Source organism: Ranitomeya variabilis, chromosome 1, assembly GCF_051348905.1.
Source record: "Ranitomeya variabilis isolate aRanVar5 chromosome 1, aRanVar5.hap1, whole genome shotgun sequence".
Lineage (NCBI taxonomy): Eukaryota > Metazoa > Chordata > Amphibia > Anura > Dendrobatidae > Ranitomeya > Ranitomeya variabilis.
This window is the reverse complement of record NC_135232.1, coordinates 448,093,836-448,113,007: the sequence shown is the minus strand read 5'-3', so window position 1 is coordinate 448,113,007 and position 19,172 is coordinate 448,093,836. Positions and strand designations below refer to the sequence as shown.

Genomic DNA, 19,172 nt, shown 5'->3' with positions numbered 1-19,172 from the left:
TCTCCTGTTACCCTTGTGAAAATAAAAAATTGCTTGCTAAAACATCTTTTTTGAGGAAAGAAAAATGATTTTTTATTTTCACGGCTCTGCGTTGTAAACTTCTGTGAAGCACCTGGGGGTTATAAGTGCTCACTATGCATCTAGATAAGTTCCTTGGGGGGTCTAGTTTCCAAAATGGGGTCACTTGTAGGGGAGCTCCAATGTTTAGGCACACAGGGGCTCTCCAAACGCGACACGGTGTCCGCTAACGATTGGAGCTAATTTTCCATTCAAAAAGTCAAATGGCACGCCTCCCCTTCCGAGCCTTGCCGTGCACCCAAACAGTGGTTTACCCCCACATATGAGGTATCAACGTACTCAGCATAAATTGCCCAACAAATTTTAGGATCCATTTTATCCTGTTGCCCATGTGAAAATGAAAAAATTGAGGCTAAAAGAAATTTTGTGTGAAAAAAAAGTACTTTTTCATTTTTACGGATCAATTTGTGAAGCACCTGAGAGTTTAAAGTGCTCACTATGCTTCTAGATAAGTTCCTTGGGGGGTCTAGTTTCCAAAATGGGGTCACTTGTGGGGGAGCTCCAATGTTTAGGCACACAGGGGCTCTCCAAACGTGACATGGTCTCTGCTAGCGATGGAGATAATTTTTCATTCAAAAAGTCAAATGGCGCTCCTTCCCTTCCGAGCCTTACCATGTGCCCAAACAGTGGTTTACCCCCACATATGAGGTATCGGCGTACTCAGGAGAAATTGTCCAACAAATTTTAGGATCCATTTTATCCTGTTGCCCATGTGAAAATGAAAAAATTGAGGCTAAAATAATTTTTTTGTGAAAAAAAAGTACTGTTTCATTTTTACGGATCAATTTGTGAAGCACCTGGGGGTTTAAAGTGCTCACTATGCTTCTAGATAAGTTCCTTGGTGGGTCTAGTTTCCAAAATGGGGTCACTTGTGGGGGAGCTCCAATGTTTAGGCACACGGGGGCTCTCCAAACGCGACATGGTGTCCGCTAAAGATTGGAGCCAATTTTTCATTCAAAAAGTCAAATGGCGCTCCTTTCCTTCCAAGCCCTGCCGTATGCCCAAACAGTGGTTTACCCCCACATATGAGGTATCAGCGTACTCAGGACAAATTGGACAACATCGTTTGTGGTCCAGTTTCTCCTTTTACTCTTGGAAAAATAAAAAAATTGTTGCTAAAATATCATTTTTGTGACTAAAAAGTTAAATGTTCATTTTTTCCTTCCATGTTGCTTCTGCTGCTGTGAAACACCTGAAGGGTTAATAAACTTCTTGAATGTGGTTTTGAGCACCTTGAGGGGTGCAGTTTTTAGAATGGTGTCACTTTTGGGTATTTTCAGCCATATAGAACCCTCAAACTGACTTCAAATGTGAGGTGGTCCCTAAAAAAAATGGTTTTGTAAATTTTGTTGTAAAAATGAGAAATCACTGGTCAAATTTTAACCCTTATAACTTCCTAGCAAAAAAAAAATTTGTTTCCAAAATTGGGCTGATGTAAAGTAGACATGTGGGAAACGTTATTTATTACCTATTTTGTGTCACATAACTCTCTGGTTTAACAGAATAAAAATTCAAAATGTGAAAATTGCGAAATTTTCAAAATTTTTGCCAAATTTCCATTTTTTTCACAAATAAACTCAGAAATTATCGACCTAAATTTACCACTAACATGAAGCCCAATATGTCACGAAAAAACAATCTCAGAATCGCTAGGATCCGTTGAAGCGTTCCTGAGTTATTACCTCATAAAGGGACACTGGTCAGAATTGCAAAAAACGGCCAGGTCATTAAGGTCAAAATAGGCTGGGTCATGAAGGGGTTAAAATCATTTTTTCAAACTGGTGTTATAAAGTATTCTAATTTACTGAGATAATGACTTTTGGGTTTTCATTGGCTGTAAGCCATAATCATCAACATTAACAGAGATAAGCACTTGAAATAGATCTCTCTGTTTGTAATGACTCTATATAATATATGAGTTTCACTTTTTGAATTGAAGAACTGAAATAAATTAACTTTTTGATGATATTCTAATTTTGTGAGAAGCACCTGTAGATATGAGATAGATATATAGTAGATAGATATGAGATAGAAAAGAGAGATATAAGGTAAATAGAGGATAGATATGAGATAGCTGAGTGTGAGAGAGACTAGAAGAGAACCATGAGGATGGATGGATCTATAGATGACAGGCTTTGTGAAAACTCCTGCTAGGACTATGTATAACGTTGTTGCCACTTGGGCTAATAACAGTCCCCCCATTCATGGAGTGCAGCCCGCTTTTTCTATAGAGAGGTGTCTCCTGACGCCACACAGGTAACCCCCACTATGTCGGTGTCCAGAAGTTGCCCACACCCCGGTGGCACGGTGCAGGAGCCGGCGGCAAGGCTGCTGTGCCCCTCTCCCCGGACTAGCCGCCTCGGTTGTTGTGCCTGGGATTAGCAGCGCGCTGATTGGCTGGCTGCCTGCTCCGGGAGAGATTCCTGTGAGCCCCCCGCCACACGCCCCTTGGCTGAGGAGCAGTGAGCAGAGCCGGTGTGTGTGGAGGCTGCCCCGCAGTGTGCGCACAGAGCCGGTGTGTGGAGGCTGCCCCGCAGTGTGCGCACAGAGCCGGTGTGTGTGGAGGCTGCCCCGCAGTGTGCGCACAGAGCTGCTGGATGTGACAGCCGTCCTGGGCACCTCCTCCGGCGCTCAGTCATGGAGTGCTGCTGCCGTGGGGCACTGACTGGCACGCTGATGCTGGCCGTGGCATGCGTCCTCCTGGTAAATACTTCTCCTTCCTTGCTCTTCTGCTGGCACTTGTGGTGCCAGGCTAGCCCTGGCATTGTTGTGGTAGGGCTCTGTGCAGACTGGCATGCAGCAGGATCTCGGTTTGGGAGAGTTTTTCGTTAGTGAAGGTGCTGGGTTCATCTGCTGTGACTATTAGTCCTATTATCTATACTAGTCAGGGTTGCTGGGATCTGTAGTTCTTTGTGCGCTGATAAACTGCATTGTTTTTCTGTTGTGGGACTACACCTCCCAGCATCCTTACCTGGGTACCTGCCTTTTACTTTCCCCATCTATTGTGAGAAGTTCTTGGAACAGTATGTCTTTGCTGGCAGTTTTAGGACTACAAGTCCCAGCTTACAGGGCCAAGCTGTGTTGCTGGGGCTTGCAGTTCTCCTTAAGCTGACCAAGCACAAGCTATTTATTCACCTTTTCCTTTATCTGTTGACTACAGTCTTCCTGGCACTTGTAGTTCCCCTGCGGCTGTTCTGCACCTGTGGGCTCTTTCTTATTGTCACAGAATTGGCTGATTCTAAAGTGATCTTTCTCTTGGTTCACCTTCTGTGGAACTAGAAGTCACAGCATGCAGTGACAATGAGTGGTCTTTTAAACAGACTATAGCTTACAACTCTTTTTGGAACATATCACACCACAAGATGTTTTTTCTGGGAATTGTAGTTCCTCCTGATCTCTTCCAGATTAGATTTGGATACAGTGTGAGTGTTATTTCTGGGTTTAATAAACATTTACTATATGTGTCACTATTTGTAAAATATTCCCGTCAGCAGAGGATTGTGATCTTATGCTGTTACTTTAGATGGGCATCGCTCAAGTAACCCACGGGGATTAGGATTGCTCATTGCTAATCATCTGCGGCACATTATCCTGCAGCTATCCTCTGGTCATAGGGGAAAGTCATCGGGAGCTGCCAAACGCATGTGCTATGCTTCTCATATACTAAAGAAGCAGTCTAATGCCCGGTATGGCCAGAATCAGAAGGGTGGGCTGGCAGCACAGGTGCCCCCGTATGTTAGCTGAAGGGGCCATGCCATAGATGTCTGCCTGAGATTCACTTGTTTGCTGGATTTGTTCCGGGCTCTGGGGACAATCAAATAATCCGTCCCTGGGGACAATCTGCGACAATGACCATTAGTGTCAGACAGTGAAAATACACCAGACATGTACATGGCACCAAGACCGTGGCAGAACTGGCTGCACCTACCCAGTGTTTACAGAACCGCAACTTGGGGGGTTTTATTGCATCAACAAATTTCTAAAAATCTGCCACTTTTTGTTATTTACCAGTTGTGTGATGAATTCATAAATATTCAATGACAGCCTGATGCTATATATATATATATATTCATTCAATATATAAGGCCCCATTTAGATTAGCGTCATGCAATCAGTTGATATCAGATTCATGATATCCATGAAAGATGTTCTTTTTCTTTTTCAAGCATATATTAATCCTGCTAGATCCCCAGATACAGTGCTGCAGACTTTAATATTCTTGCCATCAAAAACTGTAAAAAAAAAACCCAGAAAGTCTGGGTTAAAAAAATAAAGTTAGTGTGAACAGAACCTAAGGCGAGGAGCTTCAGTGTCGCCTGTGGCCAGAGCTGTGTATGTTATGGCATCTGTAACATACCCTAATCGCCATCTGTGAGCTGTAAAGGGCACACTATTGTACATCCAGCACGTGCTTCCTGTTGGCCCAGGAGTTTGGGAGGCCCTTCAGTGGGTGACAGATCGTTCCAGGCAGGGAAGTTTATAGGGATTTTCCAGGAGTTCCCGTAAGTCCCATGTGGGCATGAAATGCTATCTTTTCAATGTACTTACCGCACTGATTCGGATTCCCTCCTGCAATGCCAGACTGCTGACACCTAAGGAGCTGGGCAGTGCTGGAAGACTATGAATCCGTAGTCTTTGAATAGAAACAGTTTTTACGTTACTGTTTGAAGATCAGATTGTTCTCATAGTAAAATTCTGATGCACATTCAGAAAATGGAGTTAAAATGTCTTATGCCTGATGCAGATCCTTCTTTCCCCTGACGCTATCTGTTGGGGGAGAGAAGGATTCCTAGAAATACTTAGGATACATGGTAGTTGGCCTGTCCTGCCAAAATCAGCGGCTGATTTTTATCTAATAGATGTGGGGGTCTTAAAAGGGTTGTGCCACAATCACATCTCATCGCCATAGGCTAAGTTTACATGGATGTTGAATTTCGTGGACCAGTCTGCAATATACAGACGTGGCTGGCTCCATATGCAGCTCCGCATGCTCGTCTGCACAGCTGACGGGTGTTTTGCATGCTCTAGTTGTTGCGTTTTTGCTGCGTTTTTTTTCTGCAGGCAAAACCTGCTCTCTGCTTACAACTAGCAAGTTTTGCTGCATTTTTCAGGATCCCTAAGTTCAACTTTGCTTCCACCACAGAATCATGAACACAGGTCACCAATGCAAGACATATGTGAGACCATAAAACCATTTTAGAAAAAAGGGCAATTTGATCAAATTATTTAGTGGAAAAAGATTTTTATGTCTGAAAAAATAGTGACTATTCTGAACAAAAAAGTTGAAAAAATACACAGTTACTACAAATGTAACAGTGAGGGGAGGTGAACTGGTTGGGAATAGTTTACCTAAGCCATTGGCAGAGCATTGAGTTTGTAGGACAAGGTTTACACTTGAGTTCATCAGGTATTATTTAATTTCACACCTTGGTCAGCCGAAGTTTACTTTACACACATCACTAGTTTAATTAAACTGTACTAATCCTGACTGCCATTCTCAGGTCATTCAAACTGAGATATTAAGATCCGTCCTTCTGATTAGTGAGATTTTCCAGCATGGAGATCCCCAGAAATTAACAGATTGCCACATGTCCTTGAGCTGTCCTCTTTTACCAAACTGTTAATTTTCTACTTCACCAATTCTTGGCTATAACTGATTATTTAAAGCGCTGCAGAATATGTTGGCGCTATATAAATAAATATTATATTATGGGCAACCTTGGATAAAGCTTTATCATCGAACTTTCCCAGTTTCGAAATTTACCAATGAGTTTTTATGGATATAACGAGTGTACGGAACGGAAGAGCACAGCTCCGAACACCGTGTAATGACCATTGCCGACCGCCGCAGATCAGTTGAATTTCAGGCATGTGACCTGTATGGTGAAAGCCTTCCCCGATTTTTTTCACCAGGCTGCACATATTTAATAATACGGTATATTCCTGGTGTAAAAGTGACTGTAAGGTTCCGCACGCTCTCATTTGGGAAATATTAATTTCCTGGGGAATGTTGGTGTGGCTCTGGTTCATGGCTAGTTTCCTAGCCTGCTCTCTAGCTTGAAAGGATGTTAAAGTTGAATGGGTGCCAAGTAAGAATACCAGCAAGCAATTATGCTATCTAGTAACTGTTAAGTGGCGTTAACTACAGCCTAGCATGTGGCATAAAGCAAGCTTGTAGAGGGAGCCTCTAAGTATTGGAGAGCAGACAAGAGCCCTAGATGGTGTTTGCTGATTGAGGCTGCATTACAGGGACAAGTTCCCCAATGTGACAGCTAATGAGCGCCCATTACTACATATCAGTGTATGCGTGAAGTTCCCTGCAGCAGACAGCATGCCGCATTTACATTGAAAATATTGTTATTACGTATTGTTCTGCCTGTTGGTAGACATAACAGTGTATCTAGTGACTTATCACAGCTTGCATGAAGGGGCAACCTTGGCCAAAGCCTTTGCACGATACAGTTTAACCATTTCATCAATAGACAGGAGAGGGTTGGAAACCTTGTTTGTTTAGAACTTCTTGTTTTCTCTCTCTTTTTTTTAAGCTGTTACATTTTCATGTAACTACTTTATCAGCCACTTTTGTGACAAGCTTTTATTTGGAAAGGGTTAAAAAGGAGTGAAGATTGGTGGCATCACCCTCACTGGTATTCTCAGCCTACTGCTAAGTGAGTGCCAGTGCTCTCAGTTGTGCTGTATGACGGTTGTAAGTAGAAAAAAATGTATACCAGCTCACCAATTGTTATAGTCCAGTGTGCAGGAAAATCACAATCCGAATATTCATGTGACGATGAAAATAAATAGACAAAAGATATTTCCAGCTCCTGGTAACATTTCTTTAAACTTTATTCCATCGTAGATTAAAAAATATCATTCTGATACAAAGCGGAAGTGCAAAAAGCGACGCGTTTCAAACCGATGCAACAATTCAAAAGTCGATTTCTGCATTTCTGCTTTGTATCGGAATGATACTTTTTAGCGTATGAAGGTTGTCATCACTCACTGTCTGTTCCTGTCCCCAGTGGGGCCTACACTGTAATCTCCCTAATGACTCCTGTACATGTGTGCAATGTATGGAGTGCACTATGGATCCGCACTGTATATTGCAGTCCGTGAGTCACTAGGTAGTGCTTCTGGACACTCTATTCTCCCCTGAAAGAGCTTCCACAAGAGTATCTCCAGATTCAGCACACACTACGGCATTTTTATATTCATATGTATAATTCTATAGGTGCTGTATTTAGGCTTCTTGAAGTTTGAATACTACATTTTTGTTAGTGATATGGGCATGAGGCTTTAATTTGGCCATACACATTACATGTACAAATCCATCAAACCAGACCGTTTAGGTGGGACCAGTTGACTAATGTTAGCCGACTCCATTGGCAGCTAAGGTTAGTAAGGATCAGGCAGATGGATTTTAGCTGCCCAGTCATTTTGCTTCTGCTATATAAAGGAGTGTGGCACCTTTTTCCCCTTTTCCTACTGAGAACATGCGTCCTCTTTACCAAACCAATTAATAGTACCGTATATATGTGTATAGATAGATGGTAACCAAACGAGCTTTTGACCCACAGCTATCTAATGTGTATGATCAGCCTAGAGGCCCCTATAGAGATGAAAGTTGGCCTATCCCTTCTAATATCTAGTAAGTATTAAAGAGAGAATCCTTCACTCAGATGCAAGAAGAAAAACTTAAATCCGGAATTTGTAACATTTCGGTCAGACACGCAGGCCTCATCAGACTTTGCTGTTGAACAAGTAGCGTGCATTGATAGCACAATATGGATAAGGGTAACAGCCCAATGGATGTGTGCGAATGAGTGAGATGAGTGGCCATCAGATACCACTTGAGCACTCATCCTCATAAAAAACACTTTTTTCATTAATTTAATCTGAATCTAACTCATCTAACCCTTGCTGTGTAGACGGATGTACAGTACTATGGATCCGATCACATTTATCCAGTTGCATTGACAAGTATGTAATGAGTATGGCCAGCATTGGCTCTTATTTTCACAAGAAGCGTAATGTGACATTCACATGTCAAGATTCCCATTTCTTCAGAAAAGTTACAAATGGCATCACCATGGTTGTGCCAGCAAGTCATTCATTACTAGCTGGAGCCTGGCATGAAGCGGAGTCTATCACGCGGTGGGTTTTCTTTCACGTTTTTGGTTTGTTTTAAGGCAGGACTAAATCTTAAAGGAGGGACAAGTATATAGGAAAGGATAGCTGCACTTTTGCAGATTTCCAACATGGACCTCATTCTTTCAGTTGCTCCTTAGCGCCAGAATACAAGCTTCTGCAATGTTGTCATGTATGGCTCCTGACTAGGAAGGAACGTGGGCATCCTCTGTGAACGCGAAGCTGTGCTCTACCTTATTTGTACCTTCTTTAGGAAAGAAATCATAGACAGCTGGCTGGAGAGAAACTGTTGGGGTTTTATGAATCTGTTTTAAAACTAGAAACCCTGACTAGCATGGCTGGAATATGTGAGCCAAGCAGCACGATGCCGGTGCCAGGACAATTACATAAAGCTTTGCAGAAATGCCTTCATGGAAATGACAGGCCTCAAGCATGGATCCCCTGTCTACCAGTATGCTCAGCGGTGACTCTGAAGACTCATCCATGAGGACACTCCTGTTTTGCTGCACGTGTAACCTCCAGGGATCCACTCATAGCTCTGGGCTTAATCTAAAATAAAGTCTGTTCTAATTTAAAGCAGTTTATCCTGGGAGACTTGTATGATCATCTACTGGCTCGGCTCCTATCTTTCTGGAAAAGATTAACAAAATTTACGCCAGAAGCACTGAGCACTGTCAGGTGTCCACATGGGTAGTGTGTCTCAATTTCCACTCTCCGATTACTTCTTTCATGTCTGTGTTGCTTTGTGGGAAGGTTTATGCCGAGATTTGCACTGTATACTGTATATCTAATAAATGTATAGGCTTTTGTTTTCTGATTGCTAATCTAATGCAATCTTGGTAATCTGCATTTGTAATGACCAAAGTAGTCCAGTTTAATATTGGTGGTATCCAGTGATATCTAACATGTATGGGGCTGTCCAGCAGTCCCATGACAATAGAAGTTGGGGGGGGAATACAAATCCTACTTTCTTAAAGGGGTTGACCGGTCCAAATCGATAAGTCTGTAGTCACTCTGGGTGATGGCAGACTTATGAATCCTCCGCAGCATGCATGGTACACTGTAGGGATTCGCTGGTTTTTAAACTGGGTTCGGAGGGTATGTATGAGTTATACATATTCCCAGCCAGTGGGCGCGACCTCGCTTCCATACACTTGTATTGCGTGAGCTTGCTCCCTCTAGTTTGCCACGTCCACTGGATGGCCACGTCAATAAACAGCGCGCGGTCTCGCTCAATACAAGCGTATGTAGTGAGGCCATGCCCACTAGATGGCTTCTGCCCTGGAGCATGTATAACTCATACATACCCTCTGGTCCCAACTCAAAAAACTGTGAATCCCCTCTTGCCTGGGGGGACTAATAAGTCTGCAGTCACTGTGTGATTGATTTGGACCGAACAACCCCCTTAATTTTTCTTTTTTGAGGGCTTTGTTAAGATGCTAACTGAAGTGTCTGACAGCTGCTTCTTGGAAATAATCATCCTCATGTAAGGAGATGTGTATATGAAGTGCGGGATATCTCAGTGCAGGGGAATGTGTGGGATATAGAAATAACAATTGTATCTATACAGTCTAATAAAAGGGGGTGGTCTCAACAGAAAACCCCTTTGACATGGCAGTAACAAAGACTATCAGCTGATAACGGAGTTGTGCGTCCAGCATCCCACAGCAACTGCTGTACAAAAAATATATGGTGGCTAATCAGATGAATACATGATGGCGCCTTATTAGTTGTCATACATGGATGGCTTAAGTACTTTGTAAAATACAGTGTATAAAAATATGAGATATTGAAGAATGACATAGGGGTTTGTTGGAAAACTAGTATTTTATTCATTGAGATCCCTAGTGTTTATACTGTATGCAAGAGTCCAGTGGGCGTTCCTCCTCAATGATTGACAGCTATCACTGCATGCACAGTCATTCTGCAGTCACCAAAGAGTTCAATGAATAAAATGCTGCAAGACTTAATTTTTTTTTTCCACAAAAATGTATATCTGATCAGCTTCTCCTGCTCTATAAGAATCTTCCTGCCCATCAGATACCATTTTCACCATGATAGGTGCACTTTAAAGGGAATCTGTCCCCAGGGTTTTGCTGTCTAATGTGAAGACAGCAGTAGATAGGGGCTGAAACACTGATTTCAGTGATGTGTCACTTATCAAGCTGTTTTACCTATAATGAAGATTTTATCACATGGTGATTATTATTGTTTGGAATACATCAGGATTGTGCTTGCCAGTCAAACTCCGCCCCCTCCTGTGATAAACAGCTCACCATAAACAGTGTACACAGCCTGGTGTGGGCGGGGCTAGGTGTCTCAGCTCTGCTTCATGCTAAATGTAAAAGCTCTGATTGCATCAGAATTGCTGCACCCATAAATCTAAGGGATACATTGTTGGACTCAAGGTCTCTTTGCCTGCATTATTCTGCTCTCAGATGAGATAGAATAAAACTGCTGATGGATTCCCTATAAGCAGTAGTGCCTTCAAAGTTATCTATTAATTCCAGTCATAAAAGAAATGATTGGAATATCTCTACCACGTGAGACTTTTCTAAAGTAGAAGTGCATGTATTAACTATTATACACATTCTGCCATGAATTATGAGGATAAATAAAGCACCAGCTACCTACCGGGTAGTGGTGGTCTAGTGGTATGCATGCACCTAGCACTTGAGAAGATCGTTCATTTTCAGGAGCAGGAGGGGAATATGAATCAGTGATCATAGTTAACTTCAGGTCAAGTTCCAACAGTTCTTGGAACCGCTGCAGCTAATGAACAGGGTTCACTTGCAGTTAAAAACAAGCCATTTAACCATTCCAAGAACACTGCGCTATATATGATGAAGTCATGGCAATTATATCACGTTTTATTCCTATATTTGTACATTATCGTAACAGTTCTTTTCCTGTGTGGTGAAAAGTGCTGCAGCTTGAAGCTGATATTACAAATTTATATCTTCTCATAGGATGAGGTCAAATTCAAATTAGACACATATTGCCTAAATCTTGAAGAAAACAGATGGTTAAGATGAAACCTACCTAATAAAGCATTTTGCTTTTAGCACTGAGCCATAAGCTTTGAACAATGGATAGCCTAGTCCTGGCTGTTATGGCATGTTGGGAGTTGTAGTTTCACAACAGCTGGAGTGATCCCTTGCCTAGTCCAATGGTACCACAGGTATTCAGGTTTTGAATGGTCCCAATTTTTCTTTAAAGAGGCCTTTGCTCAGATCTGATTAGATATGTTGAAGGTGTTATGTATGCTGCAAAGTTCCTTTTTTCCTTTTCCTTTGTAGCGCAGTGCTAGCTTTAAAGGGAACCTGTCACCCCCCCCCCCCCCCAGGCGTTTTTAACTAAAAGAGCCATCTTGTGCATTCTGTGCTGCATTCTGACAAGGTGGCTCTTTTAGTTCTGGGTGGTGTAACTGCCGAAATAATCAGTTTTGTAATTTGTCCTAAATACCTTTTCTTCAGTCCTGGAGGCAGGCCTTTCCCCCCCTGCTGCAGACGCCACACAGCCGTCACTCAAATCTTCTTGGCGCCGCCTCCTCACCGCTGTTTTGAAATGAGCCGGCGCCTGCGCTCTTTTCTCCTGCCTTGGGCAGGCGCAGTGAGCACTGCCCGTCTGTCCTCATATGCAGTCCGGCTGACTGTGCCTGTGTGGCCGCCCTGCCTGTGAATCCCAGCCCCGCAATGTGAATAAATCAGAAGACACTGCGGGGCTGGGATTCATAGGCAGGGCGGCCGCACAGGCGCAGTCAGCTAGACTGCATATGAGGACAGATGGGCAGCGCTCACTGCGCCTGCCCAAGGCAGGAGAAAAGAGCGCAGGCGCCGGCTCATTTCAAAATAGCGGTGAGGAGGTGGTGCCCGGCGCCAAGAAGACTTGAGTGACGGCTGTGTGGCGTCTACAGCAGGGGGGAAACTCCTGCCTCCAAGACTGAAGAAAAGGTATTTTGGACAAATTACAAAAAGGATTATTTCGGCAGTTACAGCACCAATAACTAAAAGAATGCAGAATGTCAGAATGCAGCATTACTGCTGCACAAGGTGGCTCTTTTAGTTAAAAACGCCTGGGGGGGTGACAGATTCCCTTTAATGTATTCAGTCACAGGTAAAGTTGCTGAAAATCCTACAAAGTGGTTCATTTAAGTGCTTTTGACTGAAAACTGGGCTAAAACACTTGAAAAAGTCGCAAAATGTTGGGACTTTTGGCCAGTTTGAAGCAGCTCCGCCAAAATGGGCAGAGCTGGGGAGAAGCCGAAACGAGGTGTGGCTACACCCGCCTTCCAAATTAATCAAAAGTACCAGTCTTATCAATTCCAGTAATGTGCCATTGAGAAGATGCATGCCTCTTAATGATTTTGACTCATTGTACTCCATCAAGCACTTTATTAACGTCAGTCTATGTATCAGCCCAATAGTGCATAGACTGGGCAAGGAGGCTTGACAAGATGTAAATCACATCTTTTGCCCTAACTTACTGTCACATATAACTCTATGGATATCTGAGAACAAACTGTCAATGTTAGATATTAGATTTTTTAAATGGGTTTGGAAAAATGAAAGCCGACTTGTGGTTGGTTGGTATGCACAAGAAGGCCTGTTTTAGTCTTAAAGCAGTTGTCCAGTGAAAGTTATCAAATATTCTCTGAATAGGTGATAACATATTGATCACTGGAACCTATACCAAATAGCAGATGGGGGAACATGCACCCCTTAAGATGGAGCAGCAGAGTTCATGCTTGGCCAGTGCTACATTCATTCTGTAGGAGGCTGCTGAACGATTTGCTCTTTTCTTTTTGGCAGCCCTGTAGAGCATTCTTGGGCGTCCGACCTGCCAAGCCATTTTGTAATGGGGATATAAAGTCCCCCATCAGAGACAACCAGGATAATCGATGCAGATCCCACCAATCATTGGGATAGGGGATAACTTGTTTTAACTGGACACCATCTTTAAGCAGTTTTCATAAACCTGCTCTTTACATTAATACGTATATCCATAGATCCCTTCCCATGTATATATCTGATGCGCTTGATACAGCATCTATGCCATTCTCATACGTCACTGTAAGTGCCTAATTATCATATTAATACAGATGATTTACATCTGAACACATGCTGCTTATATTCATTGGTTACATTTTTCCTTCCACAGGTTCTCTTCTCTCCGGGCTGCTTATAGACACAAATCTACCGGGACTATGGATAAACCTAGCTGTTCATATGACATTTCCAGCTCTTTCCTGTTTCACATAAAGCCTTGCAGTACATTCTGACGTTAGTTGCAATATGAAATATTAAATTCATATCGAGCAAATAAAGCTCAGATGAAGCCTCTTTCTCCCAGCATTGAGCTGCTCATTCATATATGGTGCAGCTGTTCAGTAGTAGCCTGCCATATGTAGTAGGTAGAAAGGAAATCAGCCTTGTGACTGATCATCATGAGCTTTTATGATGTTTTCCTCTGTAAAAGGTTGTAACCTCATATCCAGGGAACATCTCCCTGTTCCTCTTCTTTGTGACGTCAGAATGAGTAACACAGATCCTCTAGTCAGGCAAGGTGGAAATCAGAGCTATTTCCCATAGATGTCCTGATAGGGGTTCATCAAGTTCACATTTTCGAGGAGTTTTTGGAGCTGCTTCTAACACTTTGCCGGATGGACACTTTAACATATTTTCCTTCTGTTACATTTTTTAATAAAAAGCCAATAAAAACAATCTGACTCTCATTTACGCTAAATAGAATCCAGCTGACATTACGACCTGCCCCTGACATCTGCGTGCTCATCAAGAGCCAGATTCAGCCCACCTCCATTCAGTCTTGTTGACTCATTTCTGTGCTTCTTCTGCACCGCTTTGTTCTATGTGATGCTGATGCTAAAATCAAAGCAAGTGCAGGTGGAGCATTCAAGAGCTTTCTCGGCCATTTCTTACGTAGAGCAGGCACAGACAGAAAGCTTTTCTCTTGCTAACATGTGGCACTCAGCCCTTGCTTTTATTTCAGTGGGCTCTTTATAGCGTATGACCACAGGTCTAAGTGGAGCCATTGTATATAGAGAATAGATAACTCTTTGGACCTCAGCCATGGCAGCAAGGCTTTCAAGCAAGGCGTTCACTCTGAGTGCTTAGATCACTTTAGTCATCTATTTAGAGACAGCAAATTCATTTACTGAGTCTTCTAAGGTCTTGCTGCATAATTGCAGTGAACAATGACTGAAAGGAAAAAATAATTGCTGGTAATGAAGTACTGTATCTCTGGCTGTTATAAATGAAGAAAAATATTGCTCAATACAATTTCTACATATGCCTTTCTGCCATTTTATGTTGTAGTGTTATCTATTTACACTCTTGAATTTGACCCTTTATGTAAATTGAATAATAATAGGACCTACTCTTTAGGCTACGTTCATATCACGTTTTCTCCTATGTTCAGTGGTTCTATAAGGGGCTACGTCTGGACCCCCATAAAACAGGATTAGGGCATATGTGCTTGTGGAGCTTTTGACCATAATGATGCAGATCATTTTCGACCATATACACCTATTGGAGGCGACCATTAAGACGTAGTCAACTGGGGCTTGCTGCCTGCCTCAACTATGGCTGAAAATTCTGTAACAAAGAGACCCCTGTGACTCAGTCTGCATCATTATAGTTAATGGCCCTGTCAGCACATATGCCCTCATCCCATTTTGCCGGGGTATGGACCTGTTGAAGCGCAATGTAAGCGTGAAACGATCGTCGTCTGTATTTGCTCCACTGTTTTATCTGCCTGCTGTTGGTATGATGATGCCACAATAAAGGATTTTGTTGCACGGGACGGTATGTGCCAATCCGCTTTCTGTTCTATAGGAAACAAACTACAAACTTTATTTTTTATAGCCTTTCCTTTTTTAAAATTTTTTATCGTATCTTGGAATTTTTCAAAATGCCTCATGCTCTAAGTATGGCCTTTTCTTCCATTTTTCCCATGGGCTTCTCCCTATAGGACTTTTTTTTAACAAAAGCCAAGCAGAGCACCTTTTACATACATATTTAAAAAAATACTAAAATGCTTGTGAAATACAGTGAAAAATATAAAGAATTAATGGCCCTGAAATGCTGAAAAAAGTGTGTGTGAAGGAGGCCTTATGCCTATTTTGGTTTAACTATTTTATGCCATAGAAACTATGGTTATAAACTATTTAATATAGTATAGAAGGGATTTTTAAGTATTATTATAATTAATTTTAAAGGGGTTCTGCAAGTGGTGTATAGTGGTATGCCTGATATAATCCTAGTCACGTGTCAGTAGGGGCTGCATACTGAAGACATAGCTGCTGAGACCTGTGTGCCAATTGACGAGTTCTCTCACACATACCTGAGTCTGCAGGGAGCAGGGCTGCCATAGATGAAGAAATGTTTTAACCCACATTGTGCTCAGGGAGTAGATCTCCAGCTTCATCCTCCTCCTCCTCCTTTGTCAGTCTGATAGCTCTACAGCAGTGCTCAGAGACTCACTGCTCCCACAAACATTGAGAAGGATGAAGCTGGAGATAACTACTGTTGTGCTCAGCGAGGAATAGATATATTTCTTCACATATCACAGCCCTGCTCCACGACGACTGAGGTGTGTGATAAAGCTGTTGTCATTGGAGACACACGTCTTAGGAGCTGTATGTCTTCAGTCTGCATCGTGTCTTGACATGTGACTCGGAAGGGCTGCAGTTTGAATTATGCCATGGATGACATTTTATCTAATTTCTTGAGAATCCCTTTGAAGCTAACCTGTCAGTAGGATCTACCCTCCTCTGCAGTCTATATAGGCATGCAGGTCATAGGAAGCTGAATAAAATGATATCTTGATATATTTGCGATCTGATGTCTTAAACCAGAGAAATCCACTTTTTTCTTATGTAAATGAGCTGTTCAGGACTATGGGCTGGACATAGATCTGCATGAGAATCTGCCTCCAGAATTTATGTTCTATGAAAGGGGGAGATAGCAGTGTGATGTATAATGACTGCTCTCCTGATTTTATTTAGATTAAATGCTGGAGGCAGATTCTCATGCAGATCAGGATCCGGCCCATAGTCCTGAACAGCTCATTTACATATTGGAAAATCATGGATTTCTCTGGAAGAAGACATCGGATCACACCAGGGCCGGACTGGCCATCGGGCACTTCTGGCAAATGCCAGAAGGGCCGGTGCCAGTAGTGGGCCGCTCGATCCGCCTCCCTCCCCCCCTCGCCGTCGCATTCAACTATACTGGCGTATAGACGCCGGTACAGTTGAATGCAATGATGGAGGAGAGAGGGCTGTGCTGTATATATTGCTCTGTGGGCTGTGCTGTATATAGTACTCTGGGCTGTGCTGTATATAGTACTCTGTGGGCTGTGCTGTATATAGTACTCTGTGGGCTGTGCTGTATATAGTACTCTGTGGGCTGTGCTGTATATAGTACTCTGTGGGCTGTGCTGTATATAGTACTCTGTGGGCTGTGCTGTATATAGTACTCTGTGGGCTGTGCTGTATATAGTACTCTGTGGGCTGTGCTATATATAGTACTCTGTGGGCTGTGCTGTATATATTGTTCTGTGGGCTGTGCTGTATATAGCACTCTGTGGGCTGTGCTGTATATAGTACTCTGTGGGCTGTGCTGTATATATTACTCTGTGGGCTGTGCTGTATATAGTACTCTGTGGGCTGTGCTGTATATAGTACTCTGTGGGCTGTGCTATATATAGTACTCTGTGGGCTGTGCTATATATAGTACTCAGTGGGCTGTGCTGTATATAGTACTCTGTGGGCTGTGCTGTATATAGTACTCTGTGGGCTGTGCTGTATATATTACTCTGTGGGCTGTGCTGTATATATTGCTCTGTGGGCTGTGCTGTATATATTACTCTGTGGGCTGTGCTGTATATATTGCTCTGTGGGCTGTGCTGTATATAGTACTCTGTGGGCTGTGCTGTATACTACTGTTTGGTCTGTGCTGTATACTTCTACATGGGCTGTGCTGTATACTACTGTGTGGTCTGTGCTGTATACTACTCTGTGGTCTGTGCTGTATACTACTGCGTGGTCTGTGCTGTATACTGCTGCGTGGGCTGTGTTATCTACTACACGTGCTGTGCTATATTATGCAGGCTGTGCTATATACTATACGGTTTGTGCTATATACTATGCGGGCTTTGCTATATACTATGGGGAGTATATTATATTCTATGGGGGAGGCCATGTTATGTACTATGTGGCTGTGTTATATACTATTGTGGGGGTATATTATATTCTATGGGGGAGGCTGTGTTATATACTATGGGGGAGGCTGTGTTATATACTTTGGGGGGCTGCATTATATTCTATGGGGGGATACATTATATATTATGGGGAGGTGGGCTGTATTATATTCTATGGGGGGTTACATAATACTCTGTGGGGTGGCTGCATTATACTCTGGGGTGGCTGCATTATACTATATGTGGGCTGCATTATACTGTATCGAGGACTATGGGGAATACGTTATACTATATGAAGAACTATGGGGTGCATTATACTATGGGAAGTGAATTGTAGTACATGGATGACTATGGCGGTGCATTATACTATATGGAGCACTATGAGGAGTGTATTATACTATGTGGAGGACTGAGCAGTGTATTTTAATATGGAGGACTATAGGAAGTGTATTATACTATATGGAGGACTGTGGAGCTCATTATAATATATGGAGGACTATGGGGTGTATTTTACTAAACAAGTAAAATGCTGCATATTCAGTTTTTGCCGGAACAAAAATCATTGTTCTCAGCAGCACATCGCGGGTGTAAACTGTAGATGTGCTGCTTATAACATGATACTGTATGGTGATCTGTTAGTGATCTATTAGTGATCGTTCTGTCCCATCATTATTCCTCAGTTGGTGGAAAGAGGCTGGGAAACAAGCGTTGAACAACTTCCTTATTGTCGATCAAACTCATTTAGCGGCCTGAACTCAGCGCACGTAAATACAACAGAAATGCTTTTGTGTGATGTGCAATATGTTAGCATTTGGGGCCCCATTTTAAACTTTACCTAAAACCGGCCCTGCCTACAAGTGTACAAAGATATTATACAGTCACCATGTGACAAGTGGGCCTGTGTAACTTCAAATGCCAGGGCTGAATTTTAGTCCCAGTCCGGCCCTGGATCACACATATCAAGGAATTTTATTCAGCTTCCTATGACCTACATGCCCATATTGATGGCTTAGGAGGGTTGACAGATTCCCTTTAAGTCTGTTGTTGGGGGAAGAAAAGGAGTGAAGTGACTGTTAGAAGTTTTCTGTCCTTGCTATACTGGGTTCATAGACTTGATACATATACAGTGGGGCAAAAAAGTATTTAGTCAGTCAGCAATAGTGCAAGTTCCACCACTTAAAAAGATGAGAGGCGTCTGTAATTTACATCATAGGTAGACCTCAACTATGGGAGACAAACTGAGAAAAAAAAAATCCAGAAAATCACATTGTCTGTTTTTTTATCATTTTATTTGCATATTATGGTGGAAAATAAGTATTTGGTCAGAAACAAACAATCAAGACTTCTGGCTCTCACAGACCTGTAAATTCTTCTTTAAGAGTCTCCTCTTTCCTCCACTCATTACCTGTAGTAATGGCATCTGTTTAAACTTGTTATCAGTATAAAAAGACACCTGTGCACACCCTCAAACAGTCTGACTCCAAACTCCACTATGGTGAAGACCAAAGAGCTGTCAAAGGACACCAGAAACAAAATTGTAGCCCTGCACCAGGCTGGGAAGACTGAATCTGCAATAGCCAACCAGCTTGGAGTGAAGAAATCAACAGTGGGAGCAATAATTAGAAAATGGAAGACATTCAAGACCACTGATAATCTCCCTCGATCTGGGGCTCCACGCAAAATCCCACCCCGTGGGGTCAGAGTGATCACAAGAACGGTGAGCA

General features: G+C 42.6%; 1 protein-coding gene across 3 annotated transcripts in view; it reads left to right on the top strand.

Moving 5' to 3' along the window:
* Positions 1-2,527: 2,527 nt before the first annotated feature.
* The window catches only part of ADAMTSL1 (ADAMTS like 1), a 481,733-nt gene continuing 465,088 nt past the window's right edge, over positions 2,528-19,172 (top strand). For all 3 annotated transcript variants that reach the window (XM_077249770.1, XM_077249780.1, XM_077249800.1), the window contains exon 1: positions 2,528-2,781. In XM_077249770.1, coding sequence (XP_077105885.1) covers positions 2,716-2,781 — 66 coding nt within the window. In that variant the 5' untranslated portion in view covers positions 2,528-2,715. The remainder of the gene's footprint in view (positions 2,782-19,172) is intronic.